The following is a 17,135-nucleotide window of genomic DNA, read 5'->3' as shown; positions in this document are numbered from 1 at the left end:
GACATCTATTCTGGGTCACTGGCAATCTATAAACTCAATTTGGTATGAATTGAACCAATAGTTTTTCTACTTAAGTGTCAACAAACAAACAAAGAAACAAACCAAACCAAAAACCATACCCCCAAAGGGGGAGGGAAGGGTATAAACATTGTAGTAAGATCTTTTTAGCCTTGAATAAAGTAGTACATAGAATACAGAATATCGACTCAAATCTGTGGTTAGTTTATCAAGGCAGAGCTGATATGAAAATCTGCAAAGTTGATTCAGAAATATTCTTAAAGTGAAGCTCAGTGCACTGTGTCACATCATGATGATACACATACACACTGACAGAGCGATGACTGTGGACCAACTGCTCTGTGATTTGTAAGTATCATGTTTAGTGGCTTAAGTTCAATTAAAACCTCAGTGACAGTGATAATAGAAATGATCTCTGATAGTACCTGGTGGTCCCTCTTCTCACGTAAGAGAAATGCCAAGAAGCTGTACCAAATTATGGAGAGATGAGATAATACTGTCAGTAAAAAAATAAGACCAATGTCCCTGTATCTCACCGGCATGTTCTATCAAGAATCAATAACAAGTTGAATATGTGAGGTTGTCAGGTTCTGCCGCTATGTTAGAGTCCCGTGGTCTTGATGCAGAAGATTAATCTCCCAGTAGAAGTGGGTGGTACTTTCACTGGAGAACTCAACTAATTAAATGAAAGTCCATATATAACTTCCTATCAGTGCTCAATAGTAACTATATTGATGTATATATATAATAATTTCCATGTTATACACCATAAAAATATGGCCCATTTGAAATTAATCCAACCAGTAGTTTTGGAGAAAAAGACTGTTGAAATGTAGCCATTGGTGACCTTGAGTTTGACCCTTCAATGTCAGTCAAGGTCAAAGATCATGGACCCAAATGAAAGTCCATAAATGACTTCCTATCAGAGCTCAATATTAACTATATTGATATCTCTAACCATTTCTGTTAAAAGCCATCAAAGTATGGACCATTATAAGTAAAGGCAAATTTTAATATTTCAAAATTAGTCAAAAATCCAAATTTCTCAAAACTGTGAAGAAACTTTGTAGACATTGTCCCAAGGAATTTACATATAAAATTTGAAATGAATCCAAGCAGTAGTTTTGTGAGAGAAGATGTTTGAAGAAATTGCTAAGACGACGACAAAGACGACACAAACTACACGTTATGAAGATTTTCAGACGTATAAAACAGAAAACAGAAGTAAAAGTAAAATGCTGTCTGAAAAATGAATACTCAAATACCTGAAAAACAGTAATACTTTTTAATGATTTGTCCATGTAGTCCTTTTGTACGTTAAAGCCAAAGAACCCCAAACGAATAGTCCGAAATTCGAAGTTTCTGGAAATTCATGCAAAGGACAAAGACTTGTCTGTGAACTAAAAAAAAATTATAAATAAATGCACTAAAGTCTTACCTGCTTTCTGGCTTTAACACGTTTGTAAGCAAAGTCCGGGAAGGAAGAGCAAGGAATAAAGCGCCCCACGCCAGAGGTGACGTGCAGGTTTCCGTCTTCCAGGACAATCTTCCCCTGACAGATCACCACCAGTGGGGCTCCACGCAGCTCCATGCCCTCAAACACATTGTACTCAGCAGCCTAAGGAGCGAAACACAACAAAGGGGCACACAGTTCACCAAGAGAACCATGAACAGCTTTAATACGGGTAAATGGGTGATTTACTGATTCATATATTTCTATAAAACGAATTACAGATATATATAACTGATGATATATTTAAGTGTTCTTCATGACCTGAGGACAGACAAGAGACATTAAGGATTCTTTTTGTATATTAATCACCTTTTTAACCCATACAGACCCAAACATACACCAATGACCAAAATCATTTACTGATATAAAAAGTTAAACACCTGCTAATCCACTAATCCTTTCAATCCATGTAAATAATTGGTGTAAAATGCAGTTTTTCATCTTTTCATGGTCATCAGATATGACCCATTTGGACGTTCAGAGGCTCCATAGTGAACATGGAAACACCGTCATCTTCTACAATATTGATTCACCAGTAAAACCCATGGAGTTGGATCAATGACAGTGGATGGACACACTTGTTTTTATGTTCAGTTAATGATATATTTTACCAGAAAAGTCACTTTTACTCCATTTTCTTTGTTTCTGATACAATAACCCTCAACTTTAATTTGAGCTTTTATGGTCATCAATCACGATCAGTTAATTAAATGTTGGAAAATACCTGATTTTCACTTAAGAATGCAAAATACTGAGCATAATCTATATTATAAAAGCAAAGTGGCCTCTGTGTGCATGTGTGTGTGTGCCTTGGGATTCACACAAAATCCAAAAAGAGCTGACTGCTGCAGTCTGGCAAACATGTATTTTTTGTCAAGGAAGACAGCAGCAAAACAGCAAGTTGATAGGACCAAAATTTTGGGAGATATTAGTAATTTTGGAATACAATGGCCTTACAATCACATTGCTATACCCAGAACTCAGGACTGCTGGACAAATACAGTACAGCATGCACGAATACACAACAGCATAAAAACTATTACATCTAAAACCCATGGATCGCCATGGGTCAACGCGCTAGTATTTGAATGAATGGTGACAAATCACTTAAGAAAAGTTAAAAATAGAGGAAAAAAAATCATATAGGGACTGCCACAAAAGTAGTACTGGGTCTTTATTGGGTTAATGATGTACACAGTAGATTTTATCCTGTGCCCATCTTAACATCCACAAGAACTCAAACATGGAATGATGACACCTAAGAATATTCTTTAATTATGTTACAGAAGAGCTTAAACTGCCTCTAAACACACATTTAAATCAAGGGAAATTAGCTAGTTGATACCATTTCCTCTTCATTTTTGTGTTGATGTTAAGATTTTTTTTTTTTCTTTTAACTTATATTTTATTAGCTTTAAAAGAACAACAAAAAAAAAACATGACAACATAAATAAGTCTGGGTAGCGCAGTCTTATCAACTATTTTGCTTATATAATGTCCATTTTTTCCACTTTTTGTTCATTTGTGGTTCTTGTAGTCTCAATCTGTGTGTTAGTTTTTCCATTAGAAATATGTCCTCGATCGTAGTTATCCAATGATCCTTTGATGGTACGTTCATCTTCCCCCAATTCCTTGTTATACATTTTTTTGCAGCTATCAACATCCCCTTTACCAAATATTTATCGTATTCACGTATAGTGCCATCACCAAAGTTGCATAAATAAAGAATTTCAGGTTTCTTTGGAATTGTGTACCCTAATACTTGACATAGGACATTGCAGATCATTTCCCAATATTCTGAAAGTTTTGAACATTTCCAAAAAACATGAGAATGGTCAACATCCATCTCCCCGCATTCTCTCCAACATTCCTGATGCCTCTGGAACTGTTTACTTTTAAACTTGGGTGAAATAAAAAATCTTATAAGATTTTTCCAGGCAAATTCCCTCCATGTCTGAGAGCTAGTAGTTGTACGATGCAATTTCCACATGTTTAGCCAATCTATATCATCAATTTCTATGTCAAATTCTCTTTCCCATTTCACTTTTACATAGTAAGTTGTTTGCTTATGGAGATTTATTTAAGCTTTATATAATGCTGAGATTATCCTAATATTACTATGTTTATATGCTTTAGTCATGATTTGAATCACATCGCTCTCTTCCATGGAGGGTCCCACCTGTATTTCCCCTTTATAACAGTCTCTCATTTGAAGATAACGGAAAAAATCATGTTTCTCAAATTGATATTTTTGTGCCAAAGTTTGGAAACTCTCCAGCCTATTTTCCAGAACACACCAAGCTGTAACTCCCTTGGTTACCCAATATTTATAGTTTTGGTCAATTTTGGATGGCATAAATTTACTATCATATGCTATCCATTTTAGTTTTGTTGCATGTCTTTGGACTTTATGTGGTTGATGTTAAGATTTACTTTGTTAGTTTACAAAAAAGACAATTCCACTAAGACCATTTCCAGGAATTTAAACAGATGTCTGGAATACTTAGAACACTTTGGACAGCAAATGTTTTTGTTTTTTCCTGTTCTCTCTGTTTTCAAATTTTTCATGATTAGCATTTTTGAGCCACTGAGCTTAACCAATATGTAGTACAAAAAACTTAAATATGAGAGAATGCTAAAAGCATGACAATATGACCTATTACCTAGAGATACAGAAAGAACCAAATGAAATAATTTGCTTTTGGAAAAAAAATGTACAGAGGAGTTTTCAGTGAATCTGTAGATAGATAGATAGATAGATAGATAGATAGATAGATAGATGTGTATTTGGCATATACATATATATATAAACAGTAAAATAAAAACAGCTATATAAAACCTCCTGAATGCTCCTTCTAAGAACAGATCAGATAAAGTTGGGAAAAAAACAAAGCAAATGGAAGAAAAAACATCACTCTTCTTCATTCATCCTATTTCTTACTCTCTGACGTGTACAAACAGCTGCCGTTAAATCGTCTCTCTACCTCTAGCTTCTTTATTTCTTTACCTCACACGTTCTCAGTTGATTTATCTCGTCCCTTTCATTTTTCTCATCCTCATAAACTATTCATCCTCTTCCAGTTTTCCCTGCTGCTACTTTCCTTTCTCTATGTGTTTGTGATCTGTGATGGCCCCCTCCCCTCATTCCATTGTTGCTTATTTCCTCTGCACACGGCCCTGTTTTCTGTTGCCGTCCAAATTCAGGCCAGAACAGGACATAACTAAGACCTAGTGTGTGCCAAACATGATGTCATGGCTGAGCAGTGTGTGTCTTGGAGTGTGTGTTCCTGCTTATGTCTCCGAATATGTATTTCTGTGTTTACAACAACAAGCAATGCAGACCAGATGGAGGATTAAACTGATAACAAACGAAGACACAGAGTTACTTTAAAGAGGACAGGCAGCACAGAGCACTGGTAAAAACAACTGCTCCTGTTTGGCCTTGCATCAGACTATCCATTAAGGTGGATTTATTGGAGCTGGGAGCTGCTATTTTCTGGTCCTCTGCTGTTATTTTATCTGGATGGATGTCAAGCAGGAAATGAAGGGGTGACATCATTATGTAAGAACCCACGGATCCTCAACGGATCTACTCCACATTTGGAGAAAGCATATTATTAGTCCAGTTCTTTCTGTTGCTCCATCTGGAGACAGAGTTTGAAGCTGCTGCCATAGTACCTTTACACTGAGGATCAGAATCAGAATACTTTATTAATCCCAGGGGGAAATTATTGGGTGTTACAGTTGCTCCATTCAAGTATAATAAAAAAAAGTAGCTGGAAAGAAATTATCAATACAACAAAAAAGAAAAGCATATACATATATATAAAGCTCTAAATATACAAACATACATATATAGCTATATAAGTCTGAATATAGGGTTTAGGGTATAGCGATATATATACAGTATAGAAAGAAATATACATAAAGAAGTGTATATTTCTTTCTATACTGTATACTTGTGATTGCTGTGAAGCTGAACTGGCCAGACTGTCTCATATGCTCTGGTTTTGTTCAAAACTGAAAAACTTTTGGCAGTCTATATTTAAATTTCTTCCTAATGTAACAGGGTCTCATGTTGAACCTGAGGCAACAATTGCAATATTTGGCATTACATTACATTCTTTTCATTTTAACCAAAAATCTAAAAATCTAATTGCCTTCGCCACTCTTCTAGCTCATAGACTAATACTACTTAAATGGAAAGATAAACAACCTCCAACATTTAAATCTTGGTTTCTGGATCTTTTACATCATTTAACATTGGAAAAAAAAATTTAATATTCTATAAGAGGATGTGCCAATAAGTTTTTCAGTACCTGGCAACCTGTTCTGAATCACATAAAAGAGGTAGATCCCTCACTTATTGCCGAATAGTCTTATTAATACAAGTCTGTGACTAATATCTGGGTTCCTTATTTTTTTATTTATTTATTATTATTGTTAATTATCATTTTTTATGGTGCAACAGGGTGGGAATGTTCATGGGTTTGGGTATAAAAAAAAAAAAAAAAAATAAATAATAATAATAATAATAATGACTGTATTAGGCTTTTCTGGATGACTCAATATGTAATAAAAACACTTTGAACAAAAAAAAAATAAGTGAGCAAAAATATTGTTGTGTGTAGAAGATACAAATCCATCCAGACCAGAACCAGCAGACTGGGTCACAGCCTATACCCCCACATAGTGAGGCTGTTGATTGAACACTTTACCCTCAGTCTCACCCCCAGCCAACCCCCTCACACCACATCTCCCACATAACTACAATATCTGTGAACTGGACTTGTAGATGCAGCACCCTTCATACACCCCACTCCTTCCATAATCCCCCACCCACCCACCTGTACTTTCACTTGAACTGCTGCACTGTTACATTCATTGTTCTATGTTTGATGCTAGTTCATTGCACTTTGGAGATGTACTTTAATTTTGTTTTTGTATTTGTCTTGCTATGTCTGCCTGAAAGGTGCCTGAACTACTATCTCATGTTCTTTTTCTTATACAATGACAATAAAGTATTGAATTAAATTGAATTCCAATTAAGTGGTTATAATGAGGCATTAAACAGTCTGATGGCCACAGGCTGATTTCCTGTGTGGTTCAGTGATGCATTTGGGTGGAATCAGACTCTCACTTAATATGTTCCTGTCCTGACCAGCACCAAATGGAGTGGGTGAGTGGAATTATCCAACACTATCATGATCTTGGACAACTCTCTGACACCGCTGTCAGATCATCTGTTTATGACGCACAATGCTTATCAAAAACATCATCTATATTGTAAGTAAAATATTTTTGATGTAAGTGAGCAAATGCTGCTGTCATCCTTTTCCTCTTGTTCTGTTAGGTTATTTTCAGTGTTTTTACCCTCCCCCATCTCCCACAGCTGCCTGTCATCTTCTGGGCTAACTGGTCTATTTCTGAATAAACAGGAAGTGCACTGGGCTGGTGAAGCCTTAATAGCCTGTGTGGACACTTCCTCTGCTGCTGAGGGGTTGGTGTCAGGACAGAGACCTGATTACCCACATATGCCAGGTACACTAACCTGTACATCCAGCATCTGTGTGTGTGTGTGTGTGACATGTATAAATAACATGCTGTACTTGCATTACTTCTAGATCTTGCTCCAGGAACCATCATAAGGTAGATGTTTCTGTCTGAAAACTAGGCACTACTTCTACTATGACTACTAAAATCTGCACTAATCCAAGCATAGTTCAGCAAATGTTTGTGAAATAAACAGTATCTTTCCAGGTACATTCCCAATGTGACTTCCTTGTTAATTGGTCCATCTCAGCTCTTCTGGCCTCTGGTTAACACTATGGATTTCATCTGTGGAATACTACGAACTTCATCTGTGGAACACTACGGACTACATCTGTGGAACACTGTGGACTTCATCTGTGGATCACTATGGACTTCATCTGTGGATCACTATGGACTTCATCCGTGGAACACTATGGACTTCATCTGTGGATCACTATGGACTACATCTGTGGAACACTGTGGACTTCATCTGTGGATCACTATGGACTTCATCTGTGGATCACTATGGACTTCATCTGTGGAACACTGTGGACTTCATCTGTGGAACACTGTGGACTTCATCTGTGGAACACTATGGACTTCATCTGTGGAACACTGTGGATTTCATCTGTGGAACACTGTGGACTTCATCTGTGGAACACTGTGGACTTCATCTGTGGAACACTGTGGACTTCATCTGTGGAACACTACGGATTTCATCTGTGGAACACTGTGGACTACATCTGTGGAACACTGTGGACTACATCTGTGGAACACTGTGGATTTCATCTGTGGAACACTACGAACTTCATCTGTGGAACACTGTGGACTACATCTGTGGAACACTGTGGACTTCATCTGTGGAACACTGTGGACTACATCTGTGGAACACTGTGGACTTCATCTGTGGAACACTGTGGACTACATCTGTGGAACACTGTGGACTTCATCTGTGGAACACTGTGGACTACATCTGTGGAACACTGTGGACTTCATCTGTGGAACACTGTGGACTACATCTGTGGAACACTGTGGACTTCATCTGTGGAAAACTATGGACTTCATCTGTGGAACACTGTGGACTACATCTGTGGAACACTGTGGACTACATCTGTGGAACACTATGGACGTCATCTGTGGAACACTGTGGACTACATCTGTGGAACACTGTGGACTTCATCTGTGGAACACTGTGGACTTCATCTGTGGAACACTATGGACGTCATCTGTGGAACACTGTGGACTACATCTGTGGAACACTGTGGACTTCATCTGTGGAACACTGTGGACTTCATCTGTGGAACACTGTGGACTACATCTGTGGAACACTGTGGACTTCATCTGTGGAACACTGTGGACTTCATCTGAGGAACACTGTGGACTACATCTGTGGAACACTGTGGACTTCATCTTTGGAAAACTATGGACTTCATCTGTGGAACACTGTGGACTTCATCTGTGGAACACTGTGGACTACATCTGTGGAACACTATGGACGTCATCTGTGGAACACTGTGGACTACATCTGTGGAACACTGTGGACTTCATCTGTGGAACACTGTGGACTTCATCTGTGGAACACTGTGGACCACATCTGTCGAACACTGTGGACTACATCTGTGGAACACTGTGGACTACATCTGTGGAACACTATGGACGTCATCTGTGGAACACTGTGGACTACATCTGTGGAACACTGTGGAGTTCATCTGTGGAACACTGTGGACTTCATCTGTGGAACACTATGGACGTCATCTGTGGAACACTGTGGACTACATCTGTGGAACACTGTGGAGTTCATCTGTGGAACACTGTGGACTACATCTGTGGAACACTGTGGACTTCATCTGTGGAACACTGTGGACTTCATCTGTGGAACACTGTGGACCACATCTGTCGAACACTGTGGACTACATCTGTGGAACACTGTGGAGTTCATCTGTGGAACACTATGGGCTGTACCGGCTTGTACAAAGGTTGGGTCACACCAACCTTGACTTTTGACCTCTGGCTCACAAAATATTCTTCTGTTTATCCATATATCGAAAGTAACTTTTGGGCAAATTAGAGGAAATTGTCAGTCATTCCTGAGATCTCACACTTTAAATTTAATGTGGAAAAATTAAATTATTGTAGAAAAATGTGAAGACTTATGTATTTGTAAAACTAAACTAGAAGACTGACTCAAGTAAAAACCTTCAAATAACTTAAAATTTTCTACAGTATGCTAAAAAAAACATGACAGGCCTATGTTTTCTGGGAATTAATATTCTAGGCTTTCAGTTATTTGAAAACTACTTGTCACTACTGTTTAAGTACTTTAAGTAATTAAGTATTTCAAATAAATCAGATTTTACATGTGCATCTATGACAAAACCAAGATGTGGATTCGGTTGTCACATTGCATACCAAAATGTTAATATTCAGTTATTTAAAATGAACACACTGCAGCACTACAGCGTCACCACTGTAACACAGATTAAATCCCAAAAGAGCAGAGACTTCAGGAAAACAGAGGAGTTGATGTTGCACTGACAGGTTAGATTCAAAAGGCCAGCAGAACAAGATATTTCCCATGAAATCCAACATCTCATGACCTCAACTGTTTTCTTCTTATGAAACTGGGCCTTTCTTAAGACGCTGATCTCAGCAGATGTTCCAGATCTCTGGGGATCTTAAGGTATTTGAAAAGTTAGTATTTAACAAAATCCTGCTCATTGAATGTCATTCTGTCAACCCATTACAGCTGCAATCACAAGAAAAATGTGGTTATGTACAAGTAAAATATGTGACATCGGATATGAAATCCATGGTGTATGAGGAAATGCCTCCTGATTATACACAGCATGAGTAACTGTAGTTGGACGGCATTTTGGAAAATATTTGCATCCATGACATTCATAGTATGTAGTTTGTGATGGGATTATCCCGTGTATCTGCTTAATCCATACTTTTACAAATCCTTATTTCATGCATTTCTAAGGGTTTTTGGATTAAGTGATGTTTGACTTTACATCGAGAGCTGATCATGGGGCAAATACAGTGAGAGTCGTATTAGCAGCAAACATCCACTGAGACTTCATTTCCGTTCTGGGGAACGTAGAGCTCTCTGGAAGCTGCTCAAAAATGTGCTCTCTCTCTCTCTCGCTCTCTCTCTCTCTGTGCCTCTGTTTATCTGTCTCTCTCTCTCACACACACTAACAGATGGAGACACAATTACACAAGTACTACTCATTCTACTCTAGTCCTCTAGTCAGACCCTTTATCTGCCTTTTCATCAAACTGATTTGATCTCAGTTCTTACAACTAAACATACTTAAACTGTCCAGACCCTGTTCATTACTCTGGACCAGGGGTGTCAAACTCAGGTCAGTTCAGGGGGTCACAGACAGCTGAACATGATCTAAAGTGGGCCGGACCAGTAAATTAATAACAGCACAAAAAAAGTAAAATTACATGATGAAAATGTTTACAAACTGATTATCTACAAACTATCCTTTAAAAAAATAGCATGTGAATAGCAAGAAAAACCTAAAATTTTTCTTAGAAAAATAAGTGCAATTTCAACGATATTATGCCTCAGTTTATCATATACACATGTGCATTACAACAAATGCACAAAACATTTAGTTCTCATAACTTCTCTTAAGACATTTCAGGTTGTTCATATTTGTTCAGGTTATTCCACTTTTTTGGTGAAAGGATAGTTTGTAAATGTAAGCATTTTCACGTAATTTAACTTTTTTACTCTAAAGTAGTAAAGTAAAAAAAAATTGGGGTTGTCATTATTTATAGGTTACTATTATAGTATTTTATTGGTCTGACCAAGTTGAGATGGAATGTGGAACCTGAACTAAAATAATTTTGACACCTTTAATTGATTATATCTTTGGTGTAAATTTTGCATTTCACAAATTCCTCCCACAGACTGGACTGGACCCTTATGTTTGACACCCCTGCTCAGTTTGATAATGTAAAGATTACATAATCAAGTCTGAAGAGGCCTTAATTATCTTCAAGTACTTCTTCTCTCAAATTGTTTGTAGAAAGAACAAGTGGTTCCAGGCACAATAAACCCCGCCCCTCACACGTATTGTAGCTTATTTTGGCATCAATCCAGCTGATGTCATCATGTCTATGCATGTGGTTTGAGTCATCATATCGGTTGCCTCTATATATGTGCCATGTTTGAAGTAAATTGAAACTAAATTGATGTTTTTACAGACATCTGAAATTTCAGCTTTTATAAGCAAATGGGATAGGAAAAAAAGATTTTAAAAAATTCATAACAAATTTGAACTTTGACCTACTTTTCCCAAAATGTAACCACATCTATTCAGGGTCAAAGGCAAACTATAAACCCAATTTGGTACGAATTCAACCAATGGTTTTGTTGCTAGAGTGTTAACAAACAAAAAAATAAAAGAACCTGTGCATAGTGAACATACCGAGTTGTGTGTCTTGGCAGTGATGGTGCGAATGGCGTCTGTATCCCAGATAACCAGGTCGGCGTCAGAGCCCACAGCAATCCGGCCCTTACGTGGGTACAGGTTCAGGATCTTAGCTGCGTTGGTGCTGGTGACTGCCACAAACATGTTCTCATCCATCTTCCCTGTAGTCTAGAAAGAAACAAGCAAAAAAAGGTAAACAGTAAGTCATAACTGTATTAATTACATAGTAACTATATATAGTATAGCAGTATGTTGAGCCTATGAGGAAACTGTTGGATGTAGATCCCAAAATATTCATAAAATTAAATAGTGGACAAGTTTATGGACCAGTGGTTTGAAGCCTTCAGTCAAAGATCCTCTATATACAAGGATGGAGCGGTGCATGCATTAAGGGTGAAAAAATCTGTTTGAATCTGCAAATCACATTCACTTTTACTATTGGAATGAAAGGGACAGAATAAGGGTACCTAGTCTCCTAAAGAGGGGGGGGTGGACAAACCATGTGACACTCAAACACTGTCTTATTCATAAGGGGCGTTTTTTCTGTCACCATCTTGTTTTTTTGGAAACAGAATTGCCCACATTTATTCAACAACTGTTGTTGGTAGTTGCCCACTACCAAAGACCAAGAAGCCTCCACGGCTGAAAAATGAAACTGTTGGCTCCAAAAGTGAACCAACCCCTGTAGACCTCCAGACCTCCAAAAGTGAACCAACCCCTGTAGACCTCCAGACCTCCAAAAGTGAACCAACCCCTGTAGACCTCCAGACCTCCAAAAGTGAACCAACCCCTGTAGACCTCCATTTTAAAACAGCATGAAATAAACTTGTTTATAGCCTGGTCTTTGCACTTAATTTCTCCATTTATGATAACTGTACAGGGGTGAATTTTCATTCTATATATTCTTTATACTCACTTTTTTATATATTAAAAATCTATGTTTTGAAAAATTAAGGATGTGGTTGCTGTGAATTATAGATGGGTGTTGACTTTGATTGACAGCTCACTAGGCTACGGAGTCAGACTTCCAGAGCCGCTGTTAATTTAGCATTCTTTTTGCTAACAAATAGTATATAGATGTGGTTGAAAGGTTCCAATAACAAAACATCAAAAGATTATGTCATTTATCAGTACTTAATCTGAAAACTGTACCCATTAACGTAACTTGACTATAGTGGTGAATGTTAGTTTTAATCCATAAAGACCCAGAGCTACTTTTGTGGCAGTTCCCTGATGAATTTTTCTCTATTTAATCTTTCTTAAGTGATTTATCCCCATTTATTATAATATCATCCTCTGTATTTTGTATTTTTTCAGTGAAAATCAGGTATTTTCTCATATTTCATTTTCTGACCATGTAGATGCTCATGTTAGCTCAAATTAAAGTTGATCATTATAACATCAGAAACACAGAAAACTGAATAAAAATTCATCTTTTAAGCAAAATATTTCATTAACCAAGCATAAATCCAGTGTGTCCATCCACTGTCATTGATCCATCTCTATGGGTTGTACTAATGAATCAATGTTGTAGAAGATGACAGTGTTTTCACAGTAACGATGGAGCCTCTGAACATCCAAATGGGTCATAGCTGATGACCATGACAAGACGACAAACTGTATTTTACACCAATTATTGACATGTATTGATAGGATTAGTGGATCAACAGATATTAAAGTGTTTAGATCAGTGGATGTTTGGGTCTTTCTGGGTTAATGTGGTGTTGCATTATATGTTCTGTCATCTGCCATCTCATTCTAATCAGTGTATTCATACATTACATGTAATTGAACCTCAACTGACCAACATTTAACAAATAACTGAAATGTTGCGTGGGGAAGTTTAACATGAAAGTGTAGTCAGTCTGGTTGGTGTCAGTAAATTAGCATTTGCAAGTTTCTTCCCTTGCTCCACCTCTAACGTGTTTTGAATAAATGTGGGCAATTCTGTTTCCAAAAAAACCCCAAGATGGTGACAGAAAAAGTGCCAGACTCAAGCAAAGACCCTTAAGAATGAGATGGTTAAATGAAAAGTGACTTCCTGTTTCAGTGTCACATGGTTTCTCCACTCTCTAGATCACAGGTGTCAAACATGCGGCCCGGGGGCCAAATCCGGCCCGCCAAAGGGTCCAATCTGGCCTGCGGATTAAATTTGTGAAATGCAAAAATTACACTGAAGATATTAACAATCAATGGTGTCAAAATCATTTTAATTCAGGTCCCACATACAGACACATACAGTCCGATTAGATTTCAAGTGGGTCAGACCAATAAAATATTATCATAATAACCTACAAATAATGACAACCCCAAATTCTCTCTTTGTTTTTTTTGGTGTAAAAAAGTGAAATTACATGAAAATGTTCACATCACCAAACTATACTTGTACAAAAAACGTGAATAACCTGAACAAATATGAACAAACGGAAATGTCTTAAGAAAAGTAAATGCAATTTTACCAATATTCTGCCTGTTACTAAATGTTTTGTGTGATTGTAATGCACATGTGTAAATGATAAACTGATAAACCGAAGCATAATATTGTTAAAATTGCACTTGTTTTTCTCAAGACAATTCAAGTTGTTCTTGTTATTTAAATTTTTAAGGATACTTTGTAGATGTAAACCTGATCATAATATAATTTTACTTTTTTCAATTATTATTTTACTGGTCCGACCCACTTGAGATCAAATTGGGCTGAATGTGGCCCCTGAACTAAAATGAGTTTGACACCCCTGCTCTAGATTAACTACATATTCCAGTCCATAAACTTTTCCACTTGTCCACTATTTCAGTATACTAACATTTTTGAATCTACATCCAAAGGGTTCTTCATAGAATCAACATACTGCATTGATCTTACAAAATTATATAAGAATTCAGTCCAAGTTTGGTGCGACCTGAGATTTCCAGTAACTGCCCTCAGGAAGGTACTAAGTCTGTTTTACTTTAAAACGTCTGTATAAAGGTCCACAGCTGTCTACCACGGCAAACTCTGTCTTTATTATCAGTACACAGACACAGTGGTAAAAAGAAAAAAGGAAAGGAAAATAAATATAAGCAGTGTGTTGAGTCCGAGGGTGAAAAGGAGGACAGATGTTAAAAGGATAAAGTAGACCTGACGCAGAGACAAGCCAAAGAACTCAAACTGGAGGGAAAAGAAAGCACAGGCTCAGAGGAGAACTGTAGGAGAAACAGTGATGGGAGATAAAAGACAGGCAGAGAAGAAGACCTTCAAAAATAGAGACCACAGAGATGAACAAGATGCTGATTTGACTGCAAAATAACAAACAGTTCAAAGTGCATATTGAAGAACAGAAAACAGGCCGCAGATGTAAAAAAAAAAAAAAAAAAAAAAAAAAGCCTAGAGACTAGAAAGAAAATCGCTAAGTCTTTTTTTTTTTTTTTTTCCCACATCCATCTGTTCATCCAAAGTTTAAAGAAAACTAGTTCTTACCACAGCTTTATCCCAGATGAGAGCCATCCTCTCCTCCACTCCGTTGACACCTTCTGGGATCTGAGTGAAATCATCTTTGCCAATCGCCTTCTGGGCCACGCTGAAGGTACAGTGAGCGCTGCCAGTCACACTAAGGTCTCCACTGGGACAAAATAAAAGAGGAAAATTATGAAAAGGCCGAGCAATGATAGAATCGACACAGCACAGGAGCACGATCTGTTATTGTCCTGCAGTCAGGAAAAAAGACAACCAGGACTGGAATGAAGTGAATTATGTCCCATGCCAAAGTTTGTTCTTGCAGTACAAACTGTTACTAATGCTTTTCCTTCTAACTGACTTTCCAAACAGCAGTTGTGTAACCAGTGCTGATGAGTTGTAACAGAGCAAAACTCCTGAGTTTCATCCTGTATTTGAACAGTTTTACACCACTGCATGGGTCATGTTTTCATATTTACAATAACAATACACACAATACAATAACACTTTAAGTCCATGTATAACATTTATTCTGAAATATTGTGTTTGTGTTTTTCCTTTTTCATGTAATTTAAGCATGTAAATAAACCAATCGTGATTTATTTAGATTAGAAGAGATTAGATTAGATTAGATAAATTTAGATTAGATTAGACTGGACTTGATTGGACTGGACTGGACTGGATTGGATCAGAATACATTAGATTAGATTAGATTAGATTAGATTAGATTAGATTAGATTAGATTAGATTAGATTAGATTAGACTGGACTTGATTGGACTGGACTGGATTGGATCAGAATACATTAGATTAGATTAGATTAGATTAGATTAGATTAGATTACACTGGACTTGATTGGACTGGACTGGATTGGATCAGAATACATTAGATTAGATTAGATTAGATTAGATCAGAATACATTAGATTAGATTAGATTAGATTGGATTAAATTGGATTGGATTATTCTAGATTAAATTTGATTGGATTGGACTGGATTAGATTGGATTGGTTTGGTTTAGATTAGATTAGAATTGACTGGGTTGGATTTGATTGGACTGGATTGGATTAGAATAGATTAGAACAGATTAAATTAGATTAGATTAGATAGCTCATTATTAGTACTTTGCCACTACTTACTGTTACTATGTATTTTACGATGTGTTACTGACGAATGAAAGGACAAACAACCAGTTTATTTACACACAAACTGCATTTCCTTGGTCATTAAAATCTATGCATGCCATTTTATAAAAACATATGATTCTAAAAAATGTGAATTACCTGGACAGCAGGGTGTTCAGATAATCTGGAGTGGTGGGATCAGGGCTAAGAGGGGGTGATGTTACAAACGAAGCCGCCTTGGCCCAGTTCTTGCTCCAGTAATGTGTCCCATCAGTGCCCAGACTGGCAGTGATCGGCTCTCCAAACACAACATTTCCTGGAAAAGAAAGAACCAGAGTGTCAACTGTACAGCATATCAGACTGTTTTAATTCACTGATTATTGGCTTTAATTTAAACAATATGTTGCTCCAGTCAAGCCTGATTAATTTGTTGACAGTTAATTCTCACTAAAAGGCTTTTATCATTTATCTAACAGTGATTACAACATCCCTGACCTCTGAAACGTCAAACATTAAGTTGTCATTTGTTACTGTGGCTTGAATGTGGCTTCGTTTTCTTCCTTCATATGTAACAAAACAAAGTATGATTCCTGTCTGGTCTACGTTCCATCTGATGTCTTTTTTTGTGGTTTAGATACTAGAGTCGAGGAACACAGCCAAAGACAGCAGCATATCCATGAAGGGTGCAAAGGGACACTTCAAGAAAATAGAAATTTGTCTCTAAACATGTTTATTTGTGTTAAACTATGACATTTTTTGGGCAGTGGTGGAGTCATATATAACATAAGGCCTCCCCTTTAACTATAACATTACTATACTTCTCCTACTCAATTGCTAAAACAGAGTGCTAACATGCATTAATCTCAATTATTTTTAAAATTTTTTCCCGATAACGATAATCTGACAATATCCTTTAAAATGTGAATTTCTTTCTTTCTTTCTTTCTTTCTTTCTTTCTTTCTTTCTTTCTTTCTTTCTTTCTTTCTTCCCTTTTTTTTTTTTTTTTTTTTTTTAATTCAAAAAAATGCTGTAAAATTCTACTTGCTTACCAGGACATCCATGGATAGA

The 17,135-nt window shown here is 37.0% G+C and overlaps 1 protein-coding gene across 3 annotated transcripts in view; it reads right to left on the bottom strand.

Annotated features, from left to right (window-relative positions):
• dpysl3 (dihydropyrimidinase like 3) overlaps nucleotides 1-17,135 on the bottom strand; it is an 81,242-nt gene that overhangs the window by 12,744 nt on the left and 51,363 nt on the right. For all 3 annotated transcript variants that reach the window (XM_030153723.1, XM_030153724.1, XM_030153725.1), the window contains exons 9-12: nucleotides 16,227-16,383; nucleotides 14,972-15,113; nucleotides 11,512-11,682; nucleotides 1,457-1,636 (exon numbers count right to left, since the gene is read on the bottom strand). In XM_030153723.1, the coding sequence (XP_030009583.1) occupies nucleotides 1,457-1,636; nucleotides 11,512-11,682; nucleotides 14,972-15,113; nucleotides 16,227-16,383 (650 nt within the window). The remainder of the gene's footprint in view (nucleotides 1-1,456; nucleotides 1,637-11,511; nucleotides 11,683-14,971; nucleotides 15,114-16,226; nucleotides 16,384-17,135) is intronic.

This window comes from Sphaeramia orbicularis, chromosome 14 (genome assembly GCF_902148855.1).
Source record: "Sphaeramia orbicularis chromosome 14, fSphaOr1.1, whole genome shotgun sequence".
Taxonomy (NCBI): domain Eukaryota; kingdom Metazoa; phylum Chordata; class Actinopteri; order Kurtiformes; family Apogonidae; genus Sphaeramia; species Sphaeramia orbicularis.
Note: the sequence above shows the minus strand (reverse complement) of the source record. Positions and strands in the feature narration are given on the sequence as shown.